The sequence below is a fragment of the Chiroxiphia lanceolata genome, chromosome 6, assembly GCF_009829145.1.
Source record: "Chiroxiphia lanceolata isolate bChiLan1 chromosome 6, bChiLan1.pri, whole genome shotgun sequence".
Lineage (NCBI taxonomy): Eukaryota > Metazoa > Chordata > Aves > Passeriformes > Pipridae > Chiroxiphia > Chiroxiphia lanceolata.
In genome coordinates, this window is record NC_045642.1 from 62,991,171 (window position 1) to 63,017,848 (window position 26,678).

Below are 26,678 nucleotides of genomic sequence, written 5' to 3' on the forward strand. Positions count from 1 at the left end.
GGGAGATTTTGGAAGCACAAGGGAGCTGGTTGGGTTTTTATACAGTGACTTTTTCCTTTCTTCCATCTGCCCCTTGAAAAATCCGCTGCCAGCCCAGCTGTGTGCTCATGGAAATCCTTCCCCGTGAGGGTGGTGAGGTCCTGGCAAAGGTTGCCCAGAGAATTTGGGGATATCCCACTCCTGGAAGTGTCCAAGGCCAGGTTGGATGGGGCTTGGAGCAACCTGATCTAGCGGGAGGTGTCCCTGCCCATGGAAGGGGGTGGAACAAAATGGCCTTTAAGGTCCCTTCCAACCCAAACTGTTCCATGATTCCATGATTTTATGAAAGAACATTCATGTATTCCCCAGACAGGGCTGGGGAAGGGGCAGAGCAGAGCTGGGGTGCAGCACAGCCCCCCAAAACAGCTGTGCCAGTGCCCCCAGCAGCAGCAGCAGGGATGCAGCTGTGGGATGCAGCTTCCCTTTGGAGCATCCCACAGAGGGTGGCAACAGGAGCCCCTCGGGGCCTCAGCAGTGGGCACGGGGGGGGGACGACGGACACTGTGTGTCACCCCTCCACTGGCCAGGCTCCACAGGGCTCCTGGCAGGGAGGCACTGGCTGCCACAAACCAAGTTTCCCCTCCCGTTTCCACAGCAACACTCGATGACTGATTTCCTTCGATGACTGATTTCCTCCGCTGCCCTCCAAGCAGGGCGCGGGAGCTCAGCCCTGGCACGGCACCCTGACACCCAAAACCCACGCCCACAGCTGTCCCTGGAGCCCTGGCACCCCACTGGCACTCCCTGGCACCCAGCATGGAGCTGGCAATGTCACAATGCCCCCACCCCTACACGCTGACCCCAACACCATGTTAATTAAAACTGCTGCAACCGGTGATGATTTCAGGGTGCCAAAAATGCCCTGAAAAACACACCAGCACACGGGGGATTTTTTGTAATTATCACCAATTAGTCATTGGTGCCTGATTGGGGTGGTGCTGATGGGTATGTCCAGCTTGTTTTGGAAGGGCTGATAAAAGGAGGATGCTGTGCCAGGCACCCACCCCGGCACAGCCATCGCTGCTTAACAGCAGGAAAAAGCGGCTCTTATTTGGATCTGGTCGCAAAATTAATTAATAGAGGATACAACTGCAACATTTCCCTTTTTCTATCGTGCATTTTGCAGTTGGCTCCATAAAAGTGCCATTTCCCTGTGTTGTCACCCTACAAATCCCAAGTCTTCGGCTTCTCCGGCTGCCACCAAATGGTGACGGGAGGTGCAAAGTCTGGAAGTGGAGCGACTGGAGATGAGGTGGCCCAAGTGCAGCCTTTTTGTCAGAGCTTAAATTTGTGAAATGGTAACTCAGAGCAGCAGGAGGGCTGCCAGCAGCCGGGAGCATCCCAGGGAAAAGGCCAGCGTGGGTGCCTGGGGACACGCCAGGATGGGAACTGGAGGACCTTTCCCTCCCCTGGAGACCTTTCCCGTGGCAAGATGAAGGAGAAATGGAGGCCGAGTCATCAAAGGGAGGGGGATTCATTAAATTCATTCCTATTTAGCCTTTATTAAACACAGCCCATGGGGAGGGAAGAGCCACCTCCCCTCCTCACCCCTGGGGAGACAGGGCTGGCTGGTCCAAAAAACCCTTCCACATCTGGTTTTAGGAAAATTTAGGGTTTTTTTCAGGCCAGGGCTGAAATCTGGAGGCTATACTTAGCAGCAGACAATGCAGTCCCCCTCCCAGAAGTTGCTGATTCTCTCATGCTCCTCCCTCCTGCCCCGAAAATGTCGGGTCTTAGCAGAAATCAGCAATTAGGCACCCAGACCGGCCACGGTCAGTGCCCGCCTCTCTGGGGCCAAGGGGTATTTTTAGAGGACAAAGGGAATTCTCTGGTAACATGCAATTATTTTTGGAGCCCATAGAAAAGGCACAGGATGCTCCTGGTGCTGTGGGTGCTGAGGGTGCCAGGAGAGGGGCACAGTGGGGATACAGCTCCATGTCTCCATCCCCATCTCTCTCGCGGGGTGTTTGGGGGGATGGACAGCAAAGGCAGGCAGAATCCAGGGATGCTCCATGCTCCTGGGCCCCCCAGCCTTAAAATAGGGCATGGTTGCATCCAGGCCCACAGGACAGTGGCTTGTACTGGGAGAAACCACTCCAGAAGCTTTACTGGTGCTGCTTCCCTATGGGAGAACAGGCTCTTCATCATCTTCATGGAGTCATAGAATCCCAGAATGGTTTGGCCCTTAAAGGTCATCTCATCCCCATCCCTGCCATGGGCAGGGACACCTTCCACTAGCCCAGGTTGCTCCAAGCCCCTTCCAACCTGGCCTTAGACACTTCCAGGGATGGAGCAGCCACAGCTTCTCTGGGAAACCTGTGCCAGGGCCTCACCGCCCTCACAGCCAAGAATTTCTTCCCAATATCCCATCTAACCCTGCCCTCTGGCAGTGGGAAGCCATTCCCCCTTGTCCTGTCACTCCACACCCTCTCCCTGCAAAAGGATAAATACACTGAGGATCCAGAGACGCTCCGACAGCTGGGAATGGGGACACGGAAAGGCTGTGGGTGTTTGTACCATCCATAACAGTTTTCCTTGGCTGGAGGAAGGAGATGCCAGGATCAGCAAAAACTGGCAAAATCACAAGGAAAAGGGCTGGCTAATTATGTTCTGAGGAGTTTAATTAGCACTAGTGGGAGATGGGATGGTGCTCCTGGGTGTTGTGGAGGAAAAAAGCAGCACAAACCCTCTATCACACACCAGGTGGTTCACACAAAAACATCAATTTAGGATCCTCCCTTGGGAAAACTCACCTGGCTGCTGCTCCCAAACACTCATCCTATTGTCCCTAAGGAGAGCCTGCTCCAAGAAGAGGGTGAGGGAGAAAGTGGGATTAAAGGGGTGGAGCGTGGCCGGCAGAGGATGGACTCACTCATCACACTGGTCACTCCTGCCTGTTCCCCGAGGTGGGGAGCAGGACTGGGGGCCCTGGAGACAGGCTTTTCCCAACCAGCTCCACAACAAAGGGCTCACCCCTTTATCCCCAGGACTCCTGCGAGTTGGGGACCCCTCTGAACATCCCCTCGGGAAGCACAGCTGCAAGGAGCACAGATTCTACATCCCTTACTACGGATACCCCCTAACCCCACTTATTTCAGGAGCTCCTGCAGCTCCCCCAGCACCTCCACCCAGGTCCAGAGCGCTGGACCTGGCTGCCACTTCCATAAAAATCACCCCAAAAATCAGAACTGAAAGGCTCAGCCCATCCATTCCCCCGCCCGAGGCAGGAGTTGCCTTAACCAGCTCTCCGGAGCCGGGATCGCCGGAGCGGAGAGCACAATAAACGCCAGCGTGTCCTTAAATTCAGACCCCTCCCTTAAGCCTGGGAGCATTTTAGATCTCCACGAGTCAAAGCGATGCAAACAACTGTCACTTTATTGTCACGTCCAGCCGTACCGCGAAAGGCACACAACAAACTTCATTGGTACAAAAGAATTTCGCTCCGGGGGGGTTGGGGGGGGGGGGGGGGAGAAGTTCGTACAGTTTTCCTTGAGGGTTTTTTTTTCTTTTTCTTTTTCATTTTTTTTTTTTAATTTCTTTGTTCCTTTTGCAACACAGTCACTGGCTCTCCCATCGCCCCCGACGGGAAGATCCTTTCACAGAAAGGACTATTTTGTGCAGACAGACAGCTCGTTATTGCAGGGGGAACGGCCCGAGGGGCAGGGCGGGCACGGCCACCCCCGGTCCCCGCCGGAGCCACCCCGGCCACCTGCGGAATAAACGGGAATAAATGGCACCTCTGTGTCCCCCCTGCTCCAATGGCACCTCTGTGTCCCCCCCGCACCCTGGCACCGCTCCTGCTTGTCCAGGGGTGAGCTCCATCACAGCCCAACACATCATCCCAACCCCATCACTCCAACACTCCAGTCCAGCCTCAGGATAATGGGATGAGGGGGAGGAATGGAGAGGCCCTGGTTTAGCTGCCCCCCTGCCCAGTTCTGAGCAGTGTCAAGCATTTCTTTCCACAATTTATCCCTTTTTTTCCCCTCCAGCTCTGTGTTTCAGCAGGGCAGTGGGTGAGGATCCCATGGATGGAGGGGGTGCCAGCATGACCCCACAGCAGAGGGGGGGAAAAAGAGGCTGGGGGTGAATTTGGGGAATTTTCCTGCCTGTACCAACACATTGCTGGTGCACACACCATAAATCCAGCCATGGATGGGGATCTGGAGAGGCAAACAGGATCCCAGCCTCGGATGTGGCACTCACAGGAGAAGCTTTTGGGGTGTCCCCCCAAAACCAGAGCAGGGCACACAGCCCTGAGCCCCCAGGCAGCATCCACCAGCTGCCCTGTGTGGATTTAGGGAGATAAGGATGCTTTAGGGACCACCATCCTCCTACTTGCCCCACCAGCACTTGGATATCAACATTATTTTCCCATAAAATCCCTCGTGCCAGGCAAGATCCTGGGGTGGGGACACGCTGCCAGTCCCATGGCAGCACCTGAAGCTCTCCCACACCTGCTCCCACATCCCAACAATCCCAAAACACCAAGGTTTTTTGGCACTGTGCCTCTAGCTACGCTCCCTTTCTTTTGGTACCAGCTCTTGGCTCCCTCCCCCAACATTTCTTACAAAAATAAGATTGTGCTTATTTATAAAATAATTATAATTTTTTTTTTTTTTAAGAAAAGCTTCCAGTTAAAAAACGGTGGTGTATCAAAATATGGCAGAACTTTGGCTGTCAATGGCTAAACTCTAATTAAAAATATCCGCTAAAAAGGCATTGTGCTGTGAATATTAGCTCTGTAATGCTTCACCCTCCGGTACCCATGGCAAATATTCCACCTGGGCTGTCTGGCTTCCCTAGGACACACTCAGAAACCGCCCTTGGATTTTTCTAGCACATCACCAGCATCCTCTGGCAGAATTATTCCAACTGTAAGAGACTTAAAGACACATGAAAAGCCTTGGGAAAATACAACGGAGACTGCACCGGGAAGAGCCACACGTACAAGGCAGTTGCATACATATTCTCCTCGAGAGGAAAGTCTATTTTCTCACCTTAGTGCTTAGAAAAAAATATGATTATTTATACAGTTCATGAAAGAAGAGAGGCAGATCCTTTGTATAAAAGGGATTTTAGAGCAGGAGTAAAATGCAAATGGGTCTATAAGATCCAGACATATATAAACATACATACCTCGATATATTTATATATGTATTCTCTAGATATTCAACCTTTCAGATGCATTATTGCAATATCCTTACATGGGACCTATTCTTTTCCATCTTTTCCATCCTTCTTTGCTTTCTTTTTTTTTTTTTTTTTTGGTGGTTTTTTTTTTGCCTTTTTTTTTTTTTTGGTTTTGGAGTTTTGCTCTCCAAAAAAAAAAAAAAGGAGAAATTAAAGAAAAAGATTAAAACCAGTTGCAAATGGCTCTGCCAACTCCCAGCCACCATCCACCTCGCTGGGAACCGCTCTGGCCTGACCCCCAGCACGTGTTTTTGGAAGAACCGGGGTGATGCTCTGCCCCAGCCGTGCCTTCCTCCACGGAACATCATTATTGCTTAATTCTCCCTTCCCATACTGGCCTTTAGGGTTATTTACATTTCTTTGGCTTGACTTGAACTCAACAGTCTGGCACTTTCTCTCCAGCTCCAGCGGAGCCGTCGCCGGACGGGGAGGGCAAGGAGGGGAAGAGGCCACAACGAGAAAACACGGGTGGGCTTCTGCTGGTCAGGCGAGTTGTGCTTCTCCCAGTCGAAATAAGACAACTTGTGTTTGGCACGAACTCATCCGGAGTCGATCCGCCGTGCCCGGGGATCCCCATCGGGACAATCCTCCCGGTGCCGCGGTTCCCACGGGAACGGGGAGCAGAGCGGGGTGGGGGGAAGGCGCTGTGGGCACCCCCTCCTTGCAGGGCAGGGAGCCCCATCCTCCCTCCCCCCCCGAGGGCGGGCAGCCGGTCCTGCCCCCTCCCTCCGAGGCGCTCAGACGACGAACTCGGGGACTTCGTCGTGGGTGAGGTCCAAGGAGAAGTATTTGCTGGTTCTTTTGACGGGGAAGGCCTCCTGGATGTTGATGCACTGCTGGGCCAGGCAGCCGTTGCAGTAGAGCCCGTCCTCGTCCAGCCCGTGGGCGCAGCCGAAGGTGTAGCTCTGCGCCGTGTCCTGGCACAGGTTGGCCAGCTGGAGGAAGTCCTTCTGGTAGAGCCGGATGTCGTCCAGGCTCAGGCTGTGCCGGTCCGTCGACGTCTTCGATTTCCTGCACGACGTCTGGGGAAGAAGCAAACAGGCTTCAGGACCCTCCGGGAAGCGAAGGGAATCCTGAAAAACCCCAATGGCAGCCCCGCCAAACCACCCCCCCAGGGCCACGCACCTGGGGCAGGGAGTCGGTGCTCTGCCCCCGCAGCTTCACCACCGTCTCCGAGGAGCTGGAGGTGGAGGAGCTGATCTCCTTCACGATAAGCCCTGCGTGGAGAAGGGAGGAAGAGGAGGGTGCAAAGGTTAATTTTGAGGTGTCTCAGCTCTCTTGGGATCCAACCCTGCTGCCCCTGGGGCTTGTCCCTGCTTTGAGGCACAAGGCACCCTCTGCTCAATGGGGTGCCACTACCTACAAAGCATCCCAAATTTGCCCCCAGAACTGCATCCAAAGCCATCCCCAGTGAGCCTGGTACCTCAGAAACCTCCCAGCACGGAGCTGGAAATGTGGGTGACTCCCTGGGTGCAGGCACAGCTCCAGAGAAGATCATTGAGTCCAACCATTCCTCCAGCACTGCCAAGGCCACCACTAACCTATGTCCCCAAGTGCCACATCCACATGGCTTTTAAATCCCTGCAGGGACAGGAACTCTACCACTTCCCTGGACCACCCTTTCCATGTAGAAATTTTCCCTAATATCAGTCTAAACGCCCCCTGGCACAACTTGGGACAGTTTCTCTCTCTTTTACCCCATCTCTCCTTCAACCTACTTGGGCAAACAGCTTTTCCCAAATGGACACTTATGGCTAATTCCACTCTGCTGAACACCAAAGAATCACAGAATGACCTGGGTTGGAAGGGACCTTAAACACCCTCTCGTTCCAAGCCCCAAAGGTATGACTTGGGCTGGGGAATTGGAAGTGAAAGCGGCCACCGCCTTACCCGAGTGCCCGTTGAACTTGCGGGACAGCAGCATGTCCTCCGTGATGTAGACGCACATGTCGGGGCTCACCTCCATGTCTCCAGCCTGCTCCAGCTCCCGGGGGTCATCCACCAGCATCTCAATTTCTGCCGGAGACAAGAAGGTGGGATGAGCCACTGATGTGACTCCTCACACCCCAATCACCCGCTGGGACACTGGAAAGCCCAAACCGGTGTCTCACCATCATCCTGGGAGTCCTCCTCCAGCCGGTCCTTCCCGCCGCTCTCCACGCCGGAGGTGTGGGAGCTGCCGTGGCTGGTCATGGAGCTGCAGGTCTTCAGCTTGCGGTGGGCGCCGGCGCCGGAGAAGCCGTCGTCGGGCCCCATCTCCCTGGGTTTGGGGTCGGCCTCGATGCCGGAGGTGTGGGAGCTGCTGTGGCTGGCGGTGGAATGCCGGGAGAGCCGCTTGTGCCGGATGCTGCCGGCGCTGCTGCCGCTGGCGCGTGAGCGTTTCTCCAGCTGCTCCATGTCCAGGTCCAGGGTGTCGCTGATGTAGGATTCCCGGTACTGCTTCTTCTCTGCAGGGTAGAACAACGTCAGCAGCCTGCATCCCGATCCCTCAGGGCGCCCTGGATTCCCTGGAAGGGCACGGACCACCCCGGCACACAGGGGCATCCAGGGGAACTGCCACCCGAGCCCAGCGTGGGGACACACCTGGAGCCAGCCTTGCCCTGGTGGCATTTAGGGATGGTGGGATGGGGGGCCTCAAACTTGCTGCGCTCTGTGCTGGGCTGCCCCTCAAAGGGGGAGGAGGAGGAGGAGGAATAAGAGTTGAGGAAGAGGAGGAAGAAGAGGAGAAGGAGAAAGAAAATTAGGAGATGCAGGAAGAGGAGGAAAAAAAGAGAGAAGGAAGATGAAGGTGAGGAGAAGGAAGAAGATAAGGAGGACAAGGAGGAAGAAGAAGATGAGGAGTAGGTGGAGAAGAAAGCAGATGAGGAGGATGAGGAGGAAGAATAAGATGAGAGGGAAGAAGAGGAAGAGGAAGAGGAAGAGGAAGGGGAAGGGGAAGGGGAAGGGGAAGAGGAAGAGGAAGAGGAAGAGGAAGAGGAAGAGGAAGAGGAAGAGGAAGAGGAAGAGGAAGAGGAAGAGGAAGAGGAAGAGGAAGAGGAAGAGGAAGAGGAAGAGGAAGAGGAAGAGGAAGAGGAAGAGGAAAGATAAGAAAGAGCAAGAAGAGAAGCAGGAAGAGGAAGAGGAGGAGGAAGAAGAAGAAGAGGAGGAGGAAGAGAAAAAGGAAGAGGTAGAAGAGGAGGAGGAGAAAAACAAAAGAAGAGGAGGGTGAAGATGAGGATGAGGAATAAGATGAGGAGGAAAAAGATGTGGAGGATGAAGAGGAGAAGAAAGAAGAGTAGGACAAGGAGAACAAATAAGAAAAGGAGGAGGGAGGGGAAAAGGAAGATGAGGAAGAGAAAGAGGAAGATGAGGAGGGGGAAGAGGAAGAAGAAGATCTGATGCTTTCACAAGGGCTTTCTGAGCTTGGAGATGGGATGAGGGGTACTGGGAAATACTGCTCGGGGGCACTGGGAGGAACTGGGCCATCAGGGATGGCAGCAGGACTTGGATCTTGTATCCCTAAGTAACCCTCAGCAGAACTTGTACCCCTCAGTATCCAGTGGGAACGTGGGCACCCAGCCCGGCCAGGAGATTATCCTGCTGGGCAGGGATGGGGTGTAGGATGCACAGTCCGGGAGGACATGGGGACAGCCACCCCCTGACACGCTCCCAGCCACGGGGCTGGCACACCAGGCACTCCTAGGGGCAGAAATGCCGGGCGGGAGCCTGTCACCGGGGGGATTTGGGAGCGTGTCACCAGTGGGATTTGGGAGCGTGTCACCAGTGGGATTTGGGAGCCTGTCACCGGGGGGACCTACCCTCGTTCTCCTCCAGGCGCCGGACCTGGCGCAGGACGGGCTGCAGGTTCATGTAGAGCCGGTGGCTGCTGCTCAGCAGCTGCAGCAGGTGCCGGGAGCGCAGCGGGCACCCCGTGTAGTAAATGAGCTTCCTGGCAGAGGGCAGCCCGTCAGGCAGGATCTCAAACTTCTTGCCCTGTGTGGGAGAAGGGAGAGATCAGCCCCAAAGAGGGAAACGCTCCATTTCTCCCCCCATCCTGCTGCAGCCCATGGTTAACCTACGGGTTGTAATCACCCGCTTGAGGTCTGGGCAACTGTACCCCATGCCCAAATCAGAGCCCAGGAGATGATTTCCTGGGGAATCATGGAATCACAGTGGTTTGGGTTGGAAAGGACCTTCAGGACCATCTCATTTCACCCCCTGCCATAGGCAGGGACACCTTCCACTAACCCAGGTTGCTCCAAGCCCCATCCAATCTGGCCTGGAACACTTCCAGGGATTCAGGGGCAGCCACAGCTTCTCTGGGAAACCTGTGCCAGGGCCTCACCACCCTCACAGCCAACAATTCCTTCCCCATATCCCATCTAAACCTGCCCTCTGGCAGTGGGAAGCCATTCCCCTTGTCCTGTCCCTTCAGGCCCTTGTCCCCAGTCCCTCCCCAACTCTCTTGGAGCCCCTTTAGGCCCTGGAAGAGGCTCTCAGGTCTCCCTGGAGCCTTCTCTTCTCCAGGTGACCACCCCCAGCTCTCCCAGCCTGTCTCCAGAGCAGAGGTGCTCCAACCCTTGGAGCATCTTTCTGACCTCCCCTTGACCTGCCCCAACAGGTTCACATCCTTCCTGTGCTGAGGACCCCAGAGCTGGAAGCTCTGCTCCAGGTGGAAATGGTGGCACTCACCACAAAAACCAGTTTTCCCACGTTTGTCCACGGGAAGTCGTAGAGCAGCTGCTTTTCTTCATCCAAGTTCTGCAAAAAGAAGAAAGGGAGCCCTGGCTGAGGATGCTGGCAGGGGCAGGGAGCCAAGCTGAGCCATCACCCTCCCTCTACCTACCTGGAAGATCTGGATGCCCCGTGTTGTCAGCCCCAGCGTCAGGGAGGCCTCCACTTCCCTTTTGTCCTAAGGGGGAAAAAGATTATGTGGTTTTAAATACCCAATTTGAGCATGAAGTGGAGAAATCAGCCCCAGCTCAGCCCAGAGATCCTCCGTTAGTCACCCCAGTCACCATTATATGATTAATGTGCCAAATTAATAATATAATAATACTGTGAGGGTAGGGAGGACCTGGCCCAGGTTGCCCAGAGAAGCTGTGGCTACCCCTGGATCCCTGGAAGTGTCCAAGGCCAGGTTGGATGGGGCGTGGAGCAACCTGGTCTAGTAGAAGGTGTCCCTGCCCCTTGCAGGGGGTGGAACGAGATGACCTCTAAAGTCCCTTCCAACCCAAACCAGTCCAGGATTCTATCACAGCATCTTGTGCTCTCCCAAAAGCTTCTCCTTTTTAAATTCAAGATGCTAAAAAAAAGGCCTGTGAATCACCATCTCCCAGCAAACAAACTGCTTTGTTCCCAGGAGAAAGACCCAGCATGTGACTCTTGGGGATGGTCCTGTGCAGGACTAAGGGCTGCACTCAGTGATCCTTGTGGGTCCCTTCCAGTTCAGCATATCCTGTGATTCTGCAACATATTTCCTGGGAGAGGGGATTGCCAAAAATCAGATCCCAGAAACCTCAAAACCTCCTGGGTGGGGCTCACCTTGTACAACCTGTAGTAGTGCACGGGCACGTCGTCGAGCCGGACGGCCTCCTTGATGTACTTGAGATGGGCTTCAGAGGCTGTCAGGGCAAACTGGTCTTTGTGCATGTTGGGGACGTGCTTCAGGATGTAGTCCTTGCCCCTCTTTGCAACCACCTGTTTGGAGGAGAGGAGAAGTTTGTCCAGCTGCTCCGGGCTCGCTCAGGGCCTGATTCCACCCCGGCGCTCCTGGGCAGCGGTGATTTCAAGGGAAAAGGGGAAATGGGAGCAATATGATTTGTTATAGAGACCTGCAGGAAAAAAATAAAATAGACACAGCAGCCAACAGCTTCTCACCAGCAGGATTTCCCACTGGGAAGTGCGTGTGTGCTCCCTGTGCCCAGCCCATGGAGCTCACACCACTGGTGACACCTGTGCCGGGCCAGGGGAGCTGTGCTCAGATTCCCTGTGTGGATGGGGACACGGACCCAGGGCCATCACTCCTCAGTGACATGTGTGAGTAAAAGAGAAGCCAGCAAATTTTGGAAAAAAAAGAACAAGAAAGAGGTTGGAAAGGAGAATAGAAGGCTCCAGAGAGGCCTTTGAGCACCTAAAGGGGCTCCGACAGAGCTGGAGAGGGACTTGGGACAAGGGCCTGGAGGGATGGGACAAGAGGGAATGGCTTCCCACTGCCAGAGGGCAGGTTTAGTTGGTATATTGGGAAGGAATTCTTGGCTGTGAAGGAGGTGAGGCACTAGCACAGGTTGCCCAGAGAAGGTGTGGCTGCCCCTGAATCCCTGGAAGTGTTCCAGGTCAGGTTGGACGGGGTAGTGGAAGGTGTCCCTGTCTATGGCAAGGGGTGGAATGAGACGGTCTTGAAGGTCCTTTCCAACCCAAACCATTCTGGGATTCTGTGGTTCTGTGATACCAGTTCCCAAAGGACTGCAAAGCCGGAGGGGCTACACCTGATGGTGGTGGGGCGATGCCGTGCTGGCACATGGCACACAGGGAATCCCTGCCACATAGGGAATGCCCCATGAGCATCCCAGCAGCACACAGGGAAATCCTCCCCGGCACAGGAGCTGCTCCAGCCCCACACCAACCCCAGCCCCCCCCTTCCCACAGCTATTTCCAGCCCCGCAGTTGTCCCAGGTTATTAATAACCAGGATTAAGCCAGAGACAGGGATGCAGCCGGAACGGCGGCCGCCTGGGAACCCTCTGAGCCGCTTCACGGGGGCTCCCTCAAGCTCAGAGCAGGGACCACACCACGGAACACTCACCCAGGCGGGGAAATAGGCTTCGGGCTCGAAGTACTTCCCGTAGTGCTTGTTGCGCTTGAAGTCTCCCAGGTCGGCTTGGAGGGCAAAGGCGGTGAGGAGGAAATAGGCCTCTTCCCGCAGGACACACTGGGAATGCAGCACCTGCTTCCGCAGGTGCCAGTAGTAGTAGTAACGTGCGGTCCGGTCACTGCGGGAGCAGAGGAGAGAGGGAGGAGGGAGGAGCAGAGGGGAGAGGAGCCAGTTTCGTCATTGTCGCGTGGACTGTGCCTGCTCCCCACAAAAATGTCACCTTTGGGCACCTGCAGGTTTAAATCTCTCGGAGTCGTCTCCCCAGGGTTAGGGGGTACAGCAGGATTAGGGAATGTAAGCAGGGTTAGGGGGTACAGCAGGGTTAGGGGGTACTGCAGGATTTGGAGGTGCAGCAGGGATAGGGGGTACAGCAGGGTTAGGGGGTGTAGCAGGATTAGTACATACAGCAGCGTTAGGAGGTGCTGCAGGGTTAGAGGGTACACCAGGGTTAGGAGGTGCAGCAGGATTAGGGGTTACAGCTGGGTTGGGAGGTATAGATGGATTAGGGGGTACAGCAGGATTAGGGGGTACAGCAGGGTTAGGAGGTACAGCAGGGTTAGGAGGTACAGCAGGGTTAGGGGATACAGCAGAGTTAGGGGGTACAGCAGGATTAGGGGGTACAGCAGAGTTATGGGGTACAGCAGGGTTAGTGGGTACAGTAGGGCTAGGAAATAGAGGAGGATTAGGTGGTGCTGCAGGGTTGGGGGTACAGCAGGATTAAGAGGTACAGCAGGGTTGGTGATACACCAGGATTAGGGGGTACAGCAGAGTTAGGGGGTACAGCAGGGTTAGGGTGTGCAGCAGGATTAGGGATACAGCACAACAGGAGTAGGAGGTGCTGCAGGGTTAGGGGATACAGCAGGATTAGGGGGTACAGCAGGGTAGGAGGTGCAGCAGAGTTAGGGGGTACAGCAGGGTACCCCATGGCTGAGACCACAGGGTGGGTGATCACTCCAGCACCTTCCTCCCACTGGGAATCTCTTAGGAAGTGAGCAGGGCTGACTGCTGAGTCATTTGCTCACTTTTCCCATTCAGCAGTGTAAATCTGCACTGCAGCCAGGTGGAATAACCCCCCCCAAAAGTATTCCCACGGGGCTGCAGGTGCCACTGTGTCCCCAAAACCCTGAAAATCACTTTGCCCCTGAAACAGGACCTGAAGCTCCCACCCGGCCACAGGCACAAAGGTGAGTTAAAATCAGGCTGTGCCCTGGGTTAAACTCCAATAAATCCCTAAACATGATGTCCCCAGCTCCCCTGAAAGGCTCTGCATGGCTGGCTGGGAGCAGTGTCCCCACCTGCCCCTGTGTGGCAGGAGAAGCCACTCAGCACCCACCCACAAACAGCTTCAGCTTTTGGGATGCCAGCAGAATTCCACAGCATCCCGAGGCTGCACGCCCACCCCAGCAGGTGCCCGGGTGAGCAGGGACAGGGGAGTGCACCCTACCTGATCAGCCTCCCGTTCTCCACATAGTACTGCACTCGGAAGTGGATGATCATCGGGGGGCCAAACTGGTCGATGCCCTGGAATGGAGGAGATTTTCAGGGTTCCTGTGGAAATCCTGGCACTGTGCCCCAGTCCCTCACCTCAGCTCTCTGGGGGTCATGCCCTTCATGGTCAACCCTTGCCCCACATGGGCGGGTTCACTCCGGTGGCATTTTTTTTTCCTCAGTTAAGATTCTGACACCCATTTTTCCCCCCCCAAGTCTGCTGGAACTCCAAGGGGATTTGGGTTTAAAGAAGCAGGTGGCTGGGTTTCAGACCCCCAGGGGGTCTGCATCCCCCCACCACTGCTGTTATCCCTCTCCCAGTCCATTATCCACCAGTCCCCATCTCAGTGCCAGTGCTGGAGCCTTGACACCGACCCCTTGGCACGTGGCACTGAAATAATGAAAAGGTGCTTTGGGGAGAGAGAAAAAAAAAAAAAAATCGATTTTAGAAATCGGAAGAAATTCTGCTGAAGGAAGGAAGGAAAAAAAATGGCACTTGGAGTGCCAACCATCAACCACCACCCTGTTTTCACTCATTTTGCACATCCACCCCCCCCATCTCCCACACTGGCTAAGTGCCCCCCCCACACACCCCTCGGCTGCATTCCCGGGTCCTGGAAGTGACCTGCGACGGGGACAGAGGTGGCCTTACTGCCGTCAGCTCTCCATGCAAGACCTCACCGCTGACCTTGCTGGCCTCCTTCTTCCACTCCTTGGGGCAGTACTTGTAGAGTTTCTGGGCCATGTCCATGTACACGTGCTCATTGTCTGCGTGGGGACAGAGGTGGCATCAGCATCCCCACGTGCGTCCTGCATCCCGCCAAGCCCTGCCCTGACCCCACCCTCCTCATCACCTAACGAGGCCACCAAAAGGGTTAATTTGGATGCACCCCCAGCCTGGTGGCGTCACTTCTTGCTGAGCAATGATGGCATCAGGCTGGACCACCAAATTCACAGCATGAGCCCCTGACTTACTCTGGATGACGCTGAGCCCGAAGAGGTGACAGTCCTTCAGCCTCAGGAGGTCACACACCTGCACCAGTAACTCATGGCACAAAATCTTCACCTGCAGAAAGAAACACCCCGTGAGTGGTCCTGGCTGCACCTGTGCCCACCTGAGCCAGGGGGCACCACTGAACCCCTCACTAGAACCCTGAGAAGGATAGAGGGGTGACAGGCTGGGCTGTGGGGTTTGGGTTTCCATGGGGTCATTATGGAAGTCTGCAAAAGCCTGGGGTGCTTCGAGGAGACCAGAGCTCTGCCAGGGATGGGATACACAGGGGACCACGGGGCAGCTTGAGAGCAGTGGGTGGTGGAGGAGCCCTGCACTGGGGATATGATTTTGGGGGCAGAAAACAGAACATTCATAGAACCATAGAATCCCAGAATGGTTTGGGTTGGAAGGGACCTTAAAGATCATCCAGTGCCACTCCCTGCCATGGGCAGGGACACCTTCCACTAGCCCAGGTTGCTCCAAGCCCCATCCAACCTGGCCTTGGACACTTCCAGGGATCCAGGGACAGCCACAGCTTCTCTGGGCAACCTGTGCCAGGGCCTCCCCACCCTCACAGCCAAGAATTTTTTCCTATCGCCTAATCTACATCTCTCCTCTTTCAGTTTAAAACCATTCCCCCTCATCCTAACACGATCTGCCCGTGTACAAAGTCGCTCTCCATCTTTTTTATGAGCTCCCTTAAAGTCCTGAAAGCAATTTCAAAATTTTCCTGCATCAAAAGAAACACCGGGAGGTGGTGAATCAAAAAAAAAAAAAAAAGTGGGGGGAAATTCTCATTCCAAGCTGCATCCAAACCAGAGCCAAACCCCCTCCTGTTTATTCCCTGGGAGGCTGAACTGCCATCCAGAGCGAGGGATAAAGGAGGGGGCTTGTGCCACCCCGTGGGATGCCAAGCAGCAGGTCACCCGCCGACAAACACGCTGCTGCCAGCGGAACATCGAGTCAAGAGGAGGCAGGAGAGCGTAAAACGCTGCCGCAGCCTTAGGGGGAATAACTCCTGTGCATTTCTCCGGCAGGGCGGGAGCAGGCAGGCTCGGGATCAAACCCAGCGGCAAAACCAGAGCGTGCAAACGGTGGCAAGCCCCCGGGTGTGATGAAAATGTCAGTGCTCAGGGGGCTCCCCAGGCCTCCCCCCCACCCCGACACCCCCCCCCCCCCGTGCTGCCTTACGTTGATGATGATGTTGAGGGAGTCGTCGTTGGGGAGGAAGATGCAAACGCTGCGTCGGTCCTGCATGACTCTGTTGTTGTGGAAGGTCAGTTTGCTCATCGTGCTCGGGGCTCGGGGCTCGGGGGGGCTGGTGGGGGGCACCTCACCGGCGGGCCGGGGCGGCCTCGGTCCCCGCGGGCGCCATCCCTGCGGGACAGAGCGGGGCTGAGCCCTGTGCGTGGCACCCCCAGCTCCACACGCCCCTTCCCACCCATCAGCACATCCCCCCTTCCCCCCCGAGAAGCAAGGTGTCCCCCAAAACCCCTGAGCACACCCCAGCACACCCACCCCCCCAAATCCCAAGCCCGGCGCCGCGGTCAGGGCAGGATCGCGGCCCAGCCCGAAAAAAACTGAGCCAGCAGTTTTGTTCCCCAGGCTCAGGTTCAGAAAAACCTCAGGAAAGGCTTTCCTGGCATATTTAAAGCAAATAAAAGTTTATCTGCTGGGAACAACCCGGCTGTGCCAGCAAGGAGCGGTGTGGGACACGGGAGGTTCCCCTGCCAGCTGCAGAAAGGCAAGGAGATGGTCCCATAACAGGACCCACACATCCCTTCCAGTTCCAACTCTTTACTGGGGTTAAATAAAACCATCCAAGCACTAACAGCGATTTGCAGACGGGAATTGCCATTCAGAGCTGGTGAATCCATCCTGACACTGACCCCATGCAACCCTCATTCCCAAGGGTGAATATTCCTTAAGCACCTTTTTACTTCATGACCAACCATCCGCAGGGACACAAATTCCCACGTGACACCACGAGGAAGGACCTTTAAACTCTAAACTAGTTCAGCCTTTTCCTAACCCCCAGATTTACGCTGGCACCAGGACAGCAGAGTGTCTCCCTTGTCACCAAATATTTGCTTTGGTCTAGATGGAAATGCCTTTGGCTTCCGAAAGCCTGGAACTTGCATGTTTGTGCAGCAGGGAAAAAGTGCCCCGAGGTGCCTTTTTTTTTTTTTTTTGGTGGTGGTGGTTCCTGGGGTTTTGCAGAAGTTGGGAAACCTGGAGGTGATGCTCTATCTCACCGCCACGGCACTTTGGGTCTGCACCACCTAGGCCTCGCCCAGCACTGTGTCCGTGTATTATGGATTCTGTGCATTGCATCCAGGTATCTCAAACATGCATCTCATTCCATGTGTTGTGATGGTGCACCGTGGCCGTGCATCATGCCTGTGCACTGCATCCGTGCATCACAGCTGTGCATCATGGCCCTGCGTGGCATCTGTGCACTGCATCCATGCTGTGCTGTGGCCATGTACTGCATCCATGCATTGTGGTGGTGCATCGTGGCATCCATGCATTGCATCCATGCACTGTGGCCATGGATTGCATCTACATTTTGGCGCCTGTTGCGTTGTGGTGGTGCACCATGGCATCCATGCATTGCATCCACCTACCACAGATACGCATCACGGCCACGCGCTGCATCCATGCATTGTAGCATCCATGTATTGTAGCATCCATGCATTGTAGCATCCATGCATTATGGCCGTGCATCATGGCATCCATGCACTGCATCCGTGTGTCACAGTTGTGCATCTCAGCCATGGCATGGCACCTGTGGATTGCATCCATGCATGGTGATGTGCATCATGAATGTGCACTGCCTCCAAACATCATGGCCACGCACTGGATCCGTGCGCTGCATCTGTGCATCTTGGCTGTGAACCCCGGCCATATACTGCATCCATGCATAATGGAATCCATCAGTTGTATCCATCCGTGCATCATGGCCATGCACTTCACCTACACGTTGCATCCATGCCCTGCATCCATGCATCGTGGTGCTGCATCACGGATTCTACGCGCTGCATCCGTGCATCACGTGCCGCACCCGTGCGTTGCGTGCGTGTTTTGTGGCATCCATGCGTTGCATCCGTGCATCACAGATGTGCATCGTGGCCGTGCATTGCATCCCTGCATCGTGATGATGTGCTGTGGCCCTGCATCAGGGCTGTGCACTGCAGCCACGCATTGCATCTGTGTGTTGCATCCATGTGTCGTGGCCTCGCATTGCATCCCTGCATTGCAGCGGTGCAGCGTGGCATCCCTGCATTGCAGCGGTGCAGTGTGGCACCTCTGAATTGTATCTGTGCATTCTGACATCTGTGCATTGCATCTGAGCATCGTGGCTGTGAATTGTGGCCATGCACTGCATCCATGCATTGTGGCAGTGTGTTGTGGCCATCTATCGCATCCAAGCATCGTGGTGGCGCATCCCGACATCCACACGTGGCATCCACACACCACAGTTGTGTGTCGTGGCCATGCATGGCCCCTATCCATAGTATCCATGCCCTGTGGCCATGCATTGAGGCTGTGCCTTGCCCCTGTACGTCGTGGCCACGTGTTGCATCTGTGCTTGTGTTTGTGCACCGTGGCTGAGCATCCCGGCCGTGCCCAGACACGACTGATCCCGACCGGAGCAAACAGCACCCAGCTTGCTTTCAAAGTTCATTAAAAGCCCCAGGAGTGAACGAAACGGGGCTGAAAATATTTGGCAAACATCCTGTCCCAGCCCTGTGCCCGGCAGCTCCCGTGCCCCGACGCAGGGCCGGGCGTGACGCGACTTGCAGGGGTTGTGATGAGGAGGAGCCACATCCCTGGCAAAGCAGCTGCATCCCAGGGCACCCTCCGGCACCCTCTGTGCCCTGCTCTCATCCAAAGGTATCCTGCAGCCCCAATGGATTCATGAGAGCATCTTCCTGTGGCGGCTCTGTGGGCTACAGCTGGCTCAGAACCACAGCCACTCCTGAGTTACGGTGAATCCATCACGGGGATTCTCTGCCAGGCATCAGCCCCCACCCAGAGCTTCCCCATGGCACCACGGCGCTCTTAGAATCATGGAATGGTTTGGGTCGGAAGGGATCTTAAAGACCATCCAGTTCCAAACCACTGCCATGGGCAGGGACACCTTCCACTAGCCCAGGTTGCTCCAAGCCCTGTCCAATCTGGCCTGGAACACTTTCAGGGATTCAGGGGCAGCCAAGCTCCTCTGGGAAACCTGTGGCAGGGCCTCTCCACCATCACAGCCAACAATTCCTTCCCAATATCCCATCTAACCCTGCCCTCTGGCAGTGGGAAGCCATTCCCCCTTGTCCTGTCACTCTCTGGCATCCCAGGGCTGTTCATCCCCAGTCACTGTATTTTCCCCTCCTCCTGCAGCCTGGATTGTTCCCAGAGCATCAGGGATGCAGCCCCACAAGCTGCCGACAGCAGAACACAGATATGGGAGGAAAAAAACCCAAACCATACATTTTGGTATTTCTTTAGAAAACACCCCAGTTCCTGCTGCTGAATGAGAACATTCCATCAGCTGACCACACAGGGATGGTCCCTGTGGAGAACCCCCTCAGTTCCAGGAGCTTCCCCGGGGGCTCTGCCAGCACTTGGAGCTGCACAGATTTAGCAAGAGGGCACACAAAGCCCTTTCCAGGGTGCTGTGCCTCCAGCAGCCTCGGCCAGACGCCGGCAAATTCTTTCCAAGCATCTGCTGCTCATTCCGACAATGTCAGCTTTGATTCCCTGGGACCCCGCGCCGCTGCCCTTGGAGTCGTTCCTGCTCCGGCGGAAGCGTCGATATGAGGCACAAACAGAGAACCATGGAATGGTTTGGCTTGGAAGAGACCCTTAAAGATCCAGTCCAACCTTCCTGGCTCCAAGCTGGAAAGATCCTGGATTGCAGGGAAAGCCCCCCTGGATTGCCACACAGGTCATCCCACACTCCAAGTGGGAACCTCCACCCCAGGCAGTTTTCCAGAGGGTTTTCCATCCAGAGAGCAAAGCCAGCTGGAAAAAACACTGCGAGTGAGGACTTGGGCATGGATCAGCCTCTGCAGTTCCAGGAGATTCAGCTCTTCCAGCCACGTTTTCCATGCTATAGGGAAAAGGTCACTAAAACTCCACAGGAACACACTGCAAATCCTTTGTAGCTCCAGAGAAAATTCCTCGATCCGACGTGTTTTCCAGCCCGGGCTGCTGGAATACTGTCTCCCTCCCTCGTACTGATGCCATGGGATAAATCCTGCCACAAAGCTCTGCTGTAAAGAAAACATCACGCCACAAACCTGCTTGGAAAAGCAGCCGGGGCCGGCGCTGCTGACTCGGCGAGGGATTTATTCATCCCGGGATCCTGCAAACACTGAGGGCAGGGAGAGGCTGGGCTTGGTTCAGATGGAGGTGCTGGAGCAGCGTGACAGGCTCTCATTGGAAATACAAATTTGGATGCAATTCCAGGCTGGGGGTTTAACATCGCTTGAACTTGCCGGCTGAGGTGGGGTTTTGCTCCGAGGGCGCAGATTCCGTGGATGAGAAGAGAGGCTTGATGCACAGGCAGCATTTTCCCCACTCCATACATTCAAAAGAAGTGGATAGGTCTCTATCCTGATGGGTGTGGGTCAGGTTTGCACCCCTGTGGCACCCACCAGACATCACAGTGCCCCCCGCTCAACCCAGCCATGATCTGCAGCCTCCAGGCAGATCCAGCCCATTTCCCACCACGCAAATTCATCCCCTCCTTGCCAAAATAGCCATTTTTTTTTTTTTTTAAATTTGCCCTGTCAGATATCTCCATCCCTGGAGGGATTTAAAACCCATGTGGGGACGTGGCACTTGGGAACATGGATTAGTGGTGGGCTTGGCAGTGCTGGGGGAATGGCTGGACATGATCTTAGAGGTCTTTCCCAACCTAAACCGCTCCACGATCCCATGATTCCAACCCACCCCCGGGCTTTTGTTCCAGCCCTCCTGAACCACAACAGGGGCGAGGGAAGGGATCCAGCACAGGACCCACACGTAGGCACGGGCCATCCCGCAGCCAGAGGCTGCCCAGAGCGCAGAGGGAGATGGGAAGGTGAATTCACGGGGCAGGAATTTCTGGTTTTCAAGCGTTTGGAGTGGGTCTCACCCCACATCATAGGGCTCAGGTATGTGCAGAGCTGTTATTACAAGTTTCAAGGCCGTCACTTTAATGCAGCTTCTCCAAACCCAAAAGCCAGATTAATTCCTGCTTGCGGTTGCCCCGTAATTAAAATCGTCTCCAATTCTTCATGAACTCAACAGTTTCCTCCTAATGAAGGGAGGCAGATGAAAGAGACCTTCACTGGGAAAAAGGACTCGGTTATAAATATTCCATTACTTCATCCGCCACAAAAGCTATTTGGATGCTGGAAACTCAGCCTGGGCAGCCGGGGGCCAGCCCCCACCAGCCCCAGCAGATACCCCCAAGTGCTGGGGGGTATCCAAAATGCCTCTCCAGGGAAGGTTCCCCCAGGAGCTCGCCTGTCTCCACCTCTGCAACACTCCTCCTCTTCCTCCTCCTCCTCCTCCTCCTCTCCTTTGCCTGCTGCAATGGGACAACAGCAATGGGCAGAGCGGGTGCTTGGGACACCTGGGGATGGCTGAGCCAAGTGCATCATCCCAAAAATGGGATAATGGCCCCTCGGTCCTGTCCTGCTGGGGACAAGCCCCATGGGACACCACATTCCGTAGGAAAACACAGGCCAAGCCACGGCAGCTCAGGAAACTGCTCCCCTGCTCATTCTTCTGTTGTGCACCGAGCCGAATCCAGCCTGGAAGTGCAGATTTTCCATTCAACCCGAGGAAGAGCCATCCCAGGCCTCTTCATTGCCTTACTTTGGAGCACTATAATATAAATAAAGCATCCCAGCCTCCGCCAAGGATGGACACGGAGATGGATTTCTCCTGGCAAAGGCTCCAGCGAGGGAGGGACGGCGCCTGCTTTTCCTCTTCCCTCTCCCGCTATAGAACCAGCCCCTTCCATCGTATTTCCTTCCGGCAAACTTTGCCTGAGCCGTTGGGATTAGAACAACATCAAGACTGGGTTGGAGAGGGTCGTGCTCAGGACAGCCCAGCTCTTCCAGCTGACTCCAGCTCCTGTCCCCCAGCATTCCCAGGAGCTTTATGAACCATCCCCCAGTGTCAACAAGCCCAAAGCTCCCAGAGTCCGATCCCTCTCTCAGGACCACAGGCATCACACCGAAGGATGCACATGGATGTGAAGAATTGCCTTTGCTCCCCTCTCTGTGGGCAGGCTGCAGCCCACACCAGCAGCAGCTGCCATAAATCCCTTGGGATTTGGCTGTGGGATCCCTGGACCACAAAGCAGCCCTAAGGGCCAGAGTCACCATCCCGAATCCCTGCGCCACAGAAAGCACAGCCCTGATTCTCCAAACCATGGACCTCCCTATTTACGAATTAGAACGATATTTTAAATATAATTAACGATATAATTGAATTAATAGTGTTGTGTGATTATTAATATTCATAATATGCAATTAGGAATATTCATGTTATTTTATATAATAACACACCCCCAAGATGCTCTGACCCCGGGCAAACCACTCCCAGGATCCTGCTCCCAGGCACACTCCTCAGAGCCCAAACCCATTCCCACTCTGGGGAACGTGCACTGCTCGGTGCACAGGGAGAGTAAAAATAGAGGGAGGATGTGAAGTGCTCTGCAGACAGTCCAGAGCCCAAAAACCAGCTCCATTTTATGCCAAAACACACAAACCCAAGCCTGGACTATCCGGAGCCCCCACTGCCCTCCGTGGCGTCCTTGCCTCCAGCTCCAAATCCAGCAAAACAAAGCCAAACCAAGTTCCTTATTTTTTTAATCCTGGAGCGGGCAGAGGGGGATTTATCTTCCCCCAGCAGCACCGCTCTCCAGTTTTCCAGCTGGGAAAGCTCCTCAGTCACTCCACAGCCTCCATCAGCTTCCCTGCCCCAGCAGCAACGGGGAAAATCTCTTCGGGAAAAATAACCTAAGCCCACTTTTCAGTCAAGGAGGGAAAAAAAAGCAGCCTAAAACTCAATTAAGGAGTAGGCAGATATTTTAACCAGCGCCATGGTTTGTATACTCCATCTGGAGTCCAAAGGCTGCCGGGTTTTTTTTTTTAGCAGGAGGGAACTGACATCATCTTAATTTCAAATTCCCATTTATTTTTACATCTGGTCTGAATTAATCTTTCTCAGCGTCCTGACTTTCATGTAATGGAATAATTGCTTACAGACTCGGGGTTTAAAGAGCCTGAATAAACCCAGTTTAAAAAAAGAAACTCCTTTAAAAAACGATAGCAAAAATCCAGTACCTACAACCAAACCCCAACACGCCTTCAGGATTGGGAATTTTAAACGGAACATCGCTTTCAAGCAAGAGAGCTCAAATTAATCCCAGCTCTATCCAAGAATCAGAGAGGGTGAGCGAGCCCTGTGGAAAAACACCAACACAAACCAGCCCAGAATTAGGGAGAGCAGCAAAGCTCCATCAGTGCCATGCTGAAGCATCTCTGGAAAATTATCTCTGGAAAAGCAGAGTTTGGCTTAGGGGGAAAAACATCCTCGTGGCCAGAAAGACATTGGACACGGGCAGAAAAAGGGGGATTGAGGAATGGGAGACGACAGTGAAGGTGGTGGGAGCGGGGGGCACAGAGGGGCCAGGACGTGCCTTACTCCCACATGTGAGTCAAAGGACACGGGAACGCCAAGTATGGTCCTGGGAAACCTCAGCTCCAGCCTGGGAAACCTCAGCCCTGGTTTCCCTGCTGCCACGAGGGCACGGTGTAAGATAAAGCCTGATTTAGGAGCGGCATGGATTTATCCCCACCGCTTCCAGAACATGGCAGGGATTCACATCCCCGGTGAGACACACGGAGAAGACCATCAGTGACACTACCAGGAACCACCAGCTGGCACCCCCAGCACCCCCACGGGGTGAGGGGCACCCACGGACAACGGGGTCCCACGGGTGCCTGTGACCCAGAAACAGGAGGATCCATGGATGAGAGGAGCACAGGTAAGGGAGCTAAGAGATGGTGGGATCCATGGGTGAGGGTGCCCGTGGGTGAAGGGATGGGTGGGTGAGTGTGATCCAGGGGGTGAGGCGTGCCACGGGCAAGGGGATGTTTGGGTGGGTGTCACCCAGGGACAAGGGGACCCGCGGGTGACTGTGAACCAGGAATGAGGGGACCCGTGGGCAACCATGACCCACAGGCAAGGGGACCCGTGGGCAGAGGGACCTGTGGGCGAGTGTGACCCACGAGCAAGGGGTGTCATGGGCAAGGGGTCCTGTGGGTTATTGTGTGACCCAGGGATGAGGGGACCCGCGGGCAACTGTGACCCACGGGCGAGGGGACCCGTGGGGGAGAGCGACCCATGAGCAAGGGGGTCCCAAAGGCGAGAAGACCCGTGGGCGAGCGTGACCCAGGGGAAAAGGGTCCCACCGGTGAGTAAGACCCGTGGGCGAGTGTGACCCAGGCACGAAGGGACGCGTGGGTGAGTGAGACCCGCGGGCGAGTGTGACCCAGGGACAAGGGGACCCGTGGACAAGTGAGACGCGGGGGCGAGGGGTCCCACAGACGAGGGGATCCGTGGGCGAGTGCGAGCCATGGGCGAGGGGTCCCGCGGGCGAGCGCGTCCCTGGAGCGCACCCTGCACCGGAGCGGGTCCGGCGTGGCCGTGGCGGGGCCGTGGGGGTCCGTGGGGGTGCGTGGGGGGGTCCGGCGGGGCAGCCCGGCCCCGCTCGGCCGCAGCTCCCGCGGGCGGGCGGAGGAAATGACTCGCATTCCTGCAGCCGGGGCCGCTTCGCTCCGCTCCGGCTCCAACTCACCCCCGAGCGCAACAAGCGGCCGCGCCGGGCCCACCCGCGGGGGCGAGCCGGGCCGGGCTGAGCCGGGCCGGGCTGAGCAGAGCCCAGCCGAGCCCAGCCGAGCCGAGCCAAGCCGAGCCAAACGGAATGGAACCGAGCCGGGATGAGCCGAGCCGGGAGCGCGGTGCGGGGCGCCGGGCACGCACCTACCTGCGGCTCCGGGGACCGCGCTGCCTTGCCGAGCCCTGTCGAACCCCGCCGTGCCGAGCCGAGCCGAGCCGTGCCGAGCCCAGCCCAGCCCAGCCCATGCCACCGCCCCCGCCCCTTCCCGGGCCGCCCCGCACCGCCCCGAGCGGCACCGGCACCGCCTCCCGCCCCGGCGCGGTCCCCGGGACAGCGGGGGAACGAGGAGGGAATGGGGTGGCCCGAGGAGGGCACCCCAAGTGTTGGCCCCGGGGGAGGCGTGGGAAGTCGGGCACCTCTCGCCCCGGCCCCGTGTTCCTGGGGGGGATTCACGAAGAGGCTCTGGAAAGAGCCTGAGCATCCCCCGGCAGGGAACACGGGAACCGTCCTTGGGATAAATTGAGCAGGGAGGGGGATCCAAGACTCGACAGAGGGTAAACCCACTCAGAGGTGCTTAAGAGAGGAGCTGGGCATCATCCTGCGGAGACGGGGTCCAGGGGAGGGTCAGGAAGGTGCTCCAAGGGCTGGAGCACCTCTGCTCTGGAGACAGGTTTGGATAGCTAAGGGGGTTCAGACTGGAGAAGAGAAGGCTCCAGGGAGACCTGAGAGCCCCTTCCAGGGCCTAAAGGGGCTCCAAAAGAGTGGAGGGGTACTTTGGACAAGGGCCTGGAGTGACAAGACAAGGGGGAATGGCTTCCCACTGACAGAGGGGAGGGTTAGACGGGATATTGGGAAGAAATTCTTGGCTGTGAGGGTGGGGAGACCCTGGCACAGGATGCTCAAAGAAGCTGTGGCTACCCCATCCCTGGACGTGTTCCAGGCCAGGTTGGACAGGGCTTGGAGCAACCTGGTCTAGTGGAAGGTGTCCCTGCCCATGGAACAGGTTTGGAACTTGATGGTCTTTAAGGTCCCTTCCAATCTCAACCATTCTGGGAGTTTATGATCTCCCAGGGAAGGGACTCACATGTCCCGCATGGGGACCCAAACATCCCTGGAGAGTGGAGCCCAAACACCCCCTACACCCATCCCAGTATCCCCAGCCCTTGCTGTGCCACTGGCACATTAAGCCAGTTCTCGACCAGGAGTCAGGTTGAGGCAGGAGCAGAATTAGGGCCAAATCCCATTCCCATTAAATCCCCCACTGCTGCCCTGGCAGCTGGATGAAGGTGAGTTGGGCCCAGCCGCCCCTCAGAGCACGTAACGGAGCCGATGCACACACGGATCCCTCTCCATAGGTGACCCAGGACGGGAATAGCAACAGCAGCAGCACCATAAATTAGCAGCAAAGCATCTCCGAGCCTGCTCCTTCTTCAGAAGTGCCATCTGGCGAGATTGTTTTTGGAGTAGTTATTTATTCCTCACTTTCAAGTGTCTACAGGCATTTTTCGGGATGACCTGCGAGGCCGGCTCGGCCCCCGCAGTCTCTACGAGGCTCCGGGAGGGAACAGCCGCTTGTTCCCAGGCCTAAATAAAGAGCAGCTCTGCTGTGAACACCCCAACACTCATTGCTGAAATCTGTTTGCAGCTCAACAGATCGTGCTGGGTAATTACATTATGTGAGTGCACGGTACCAGCAGTGGGAATCCGACGCGCCGCTCTCCTCATGGAAAAAAACAGCCTAGCTTTCGGCAGGGGCTGGAAAACTCTCAGCTTTGGGCCTGCTCTCATGCTCCCATCCATGCCATGTGGAACTGGGGAGTGTTTCTACCCAACAGCTCCTGCCTGTGTGGCATCCAGTCCTTGCAAAGCCACTGAGGCCAAATGCCACCGATGCCGAGGGCACGGGCAGCGTGTCCAAGCAGGACCCATCATTCCAGCCAGAAATGTCCTCTTTCCCCCAGAATTCACTCTGGAAAAACCCATCCTGCTGCTAAAACAGGGGGATAACCAGGCAAAGCTGCCATTTGGCTCATTTATCCCAATTTAAAGGTTGGGGAGGCACGAGCGGGACAGGGCTCTGCCGCTGCGGTGCCGAGGAGGACGAACTGGTCCTGTTGAGCGCATTCCCTGCCCCATCACATCCTCCCCCGGCCTCATGGAATACAGGAATACAGAATCCCAGCGCCTGCCTTGCCGCAGAGGCTAAATAAA

The 26,678-nt window shown here is 55.8% G+C and overlaps 2 protein-coding genes across 6 annotated transcripts in view; one reads left to right on the forward strand and one right to left on the reverse strand.

Annotated features, from left to right (window-relative positions):
- Positions 1–26,678, forward strand: part of LOC116788859 (maestro heat-like repeat-containing protein family member 6) — a 946,858-nt gene that overhangs the window by 406,651 nt on the left and 513,529 nt on the right. The gene's annotated exons all lie outside the window — the stretch shown is intronic.
- FRMD6 (FERM domain containing 6) lies at positions 3,397–24,716 on the reverse strand. Of its 5 annotated transcripts, none has more exons than XM_032692071.1 (15): positions 24,615–24,694; positions 22,909–23,027; positions 15,758–15,943; positions 14,548–14,638; positions 14,198–14,340; positions 13,529–13,605; positions 12,016–12,202; positions 10,756–10,911; positions 10,058–10,123; positions 9,904–9,972; positions 9,030–9,204; positions 7,344–7,679; positions 7,123–7,248; positions 6,358–6,449; positions 3,397–6,254 (listed from the first exon to the last, which is right to left on the reverse strand). In XM_032692071.1, exons 3-15 carry the CDS (start codon positions 15,854–15,856, stop codon positions 5,970–5,972), a joined length of 1,902 nt encoding a protein of 633 aa, XP_032547962.1. In that variant the 5' UTR covers positions 15,857–15,943; positions 22,909–23,027; positions 24,615–24,694; the 3' UTR covers positions 3,397–5,969. The 5 variants fall into 5 exon arrangements, with proteins under 5 accessions (XP_032547962.1, XP_032547959.1, XP_032547963.1 ...); XM_032692068.1 differs by having other exon boundaries at positions 14,165–14,340; XM_032692072.1 differs by lacking the exon at positions 22,909–23,027 and having other exon boundaries at positions 14,261–14,340; positions 24,615–24,716.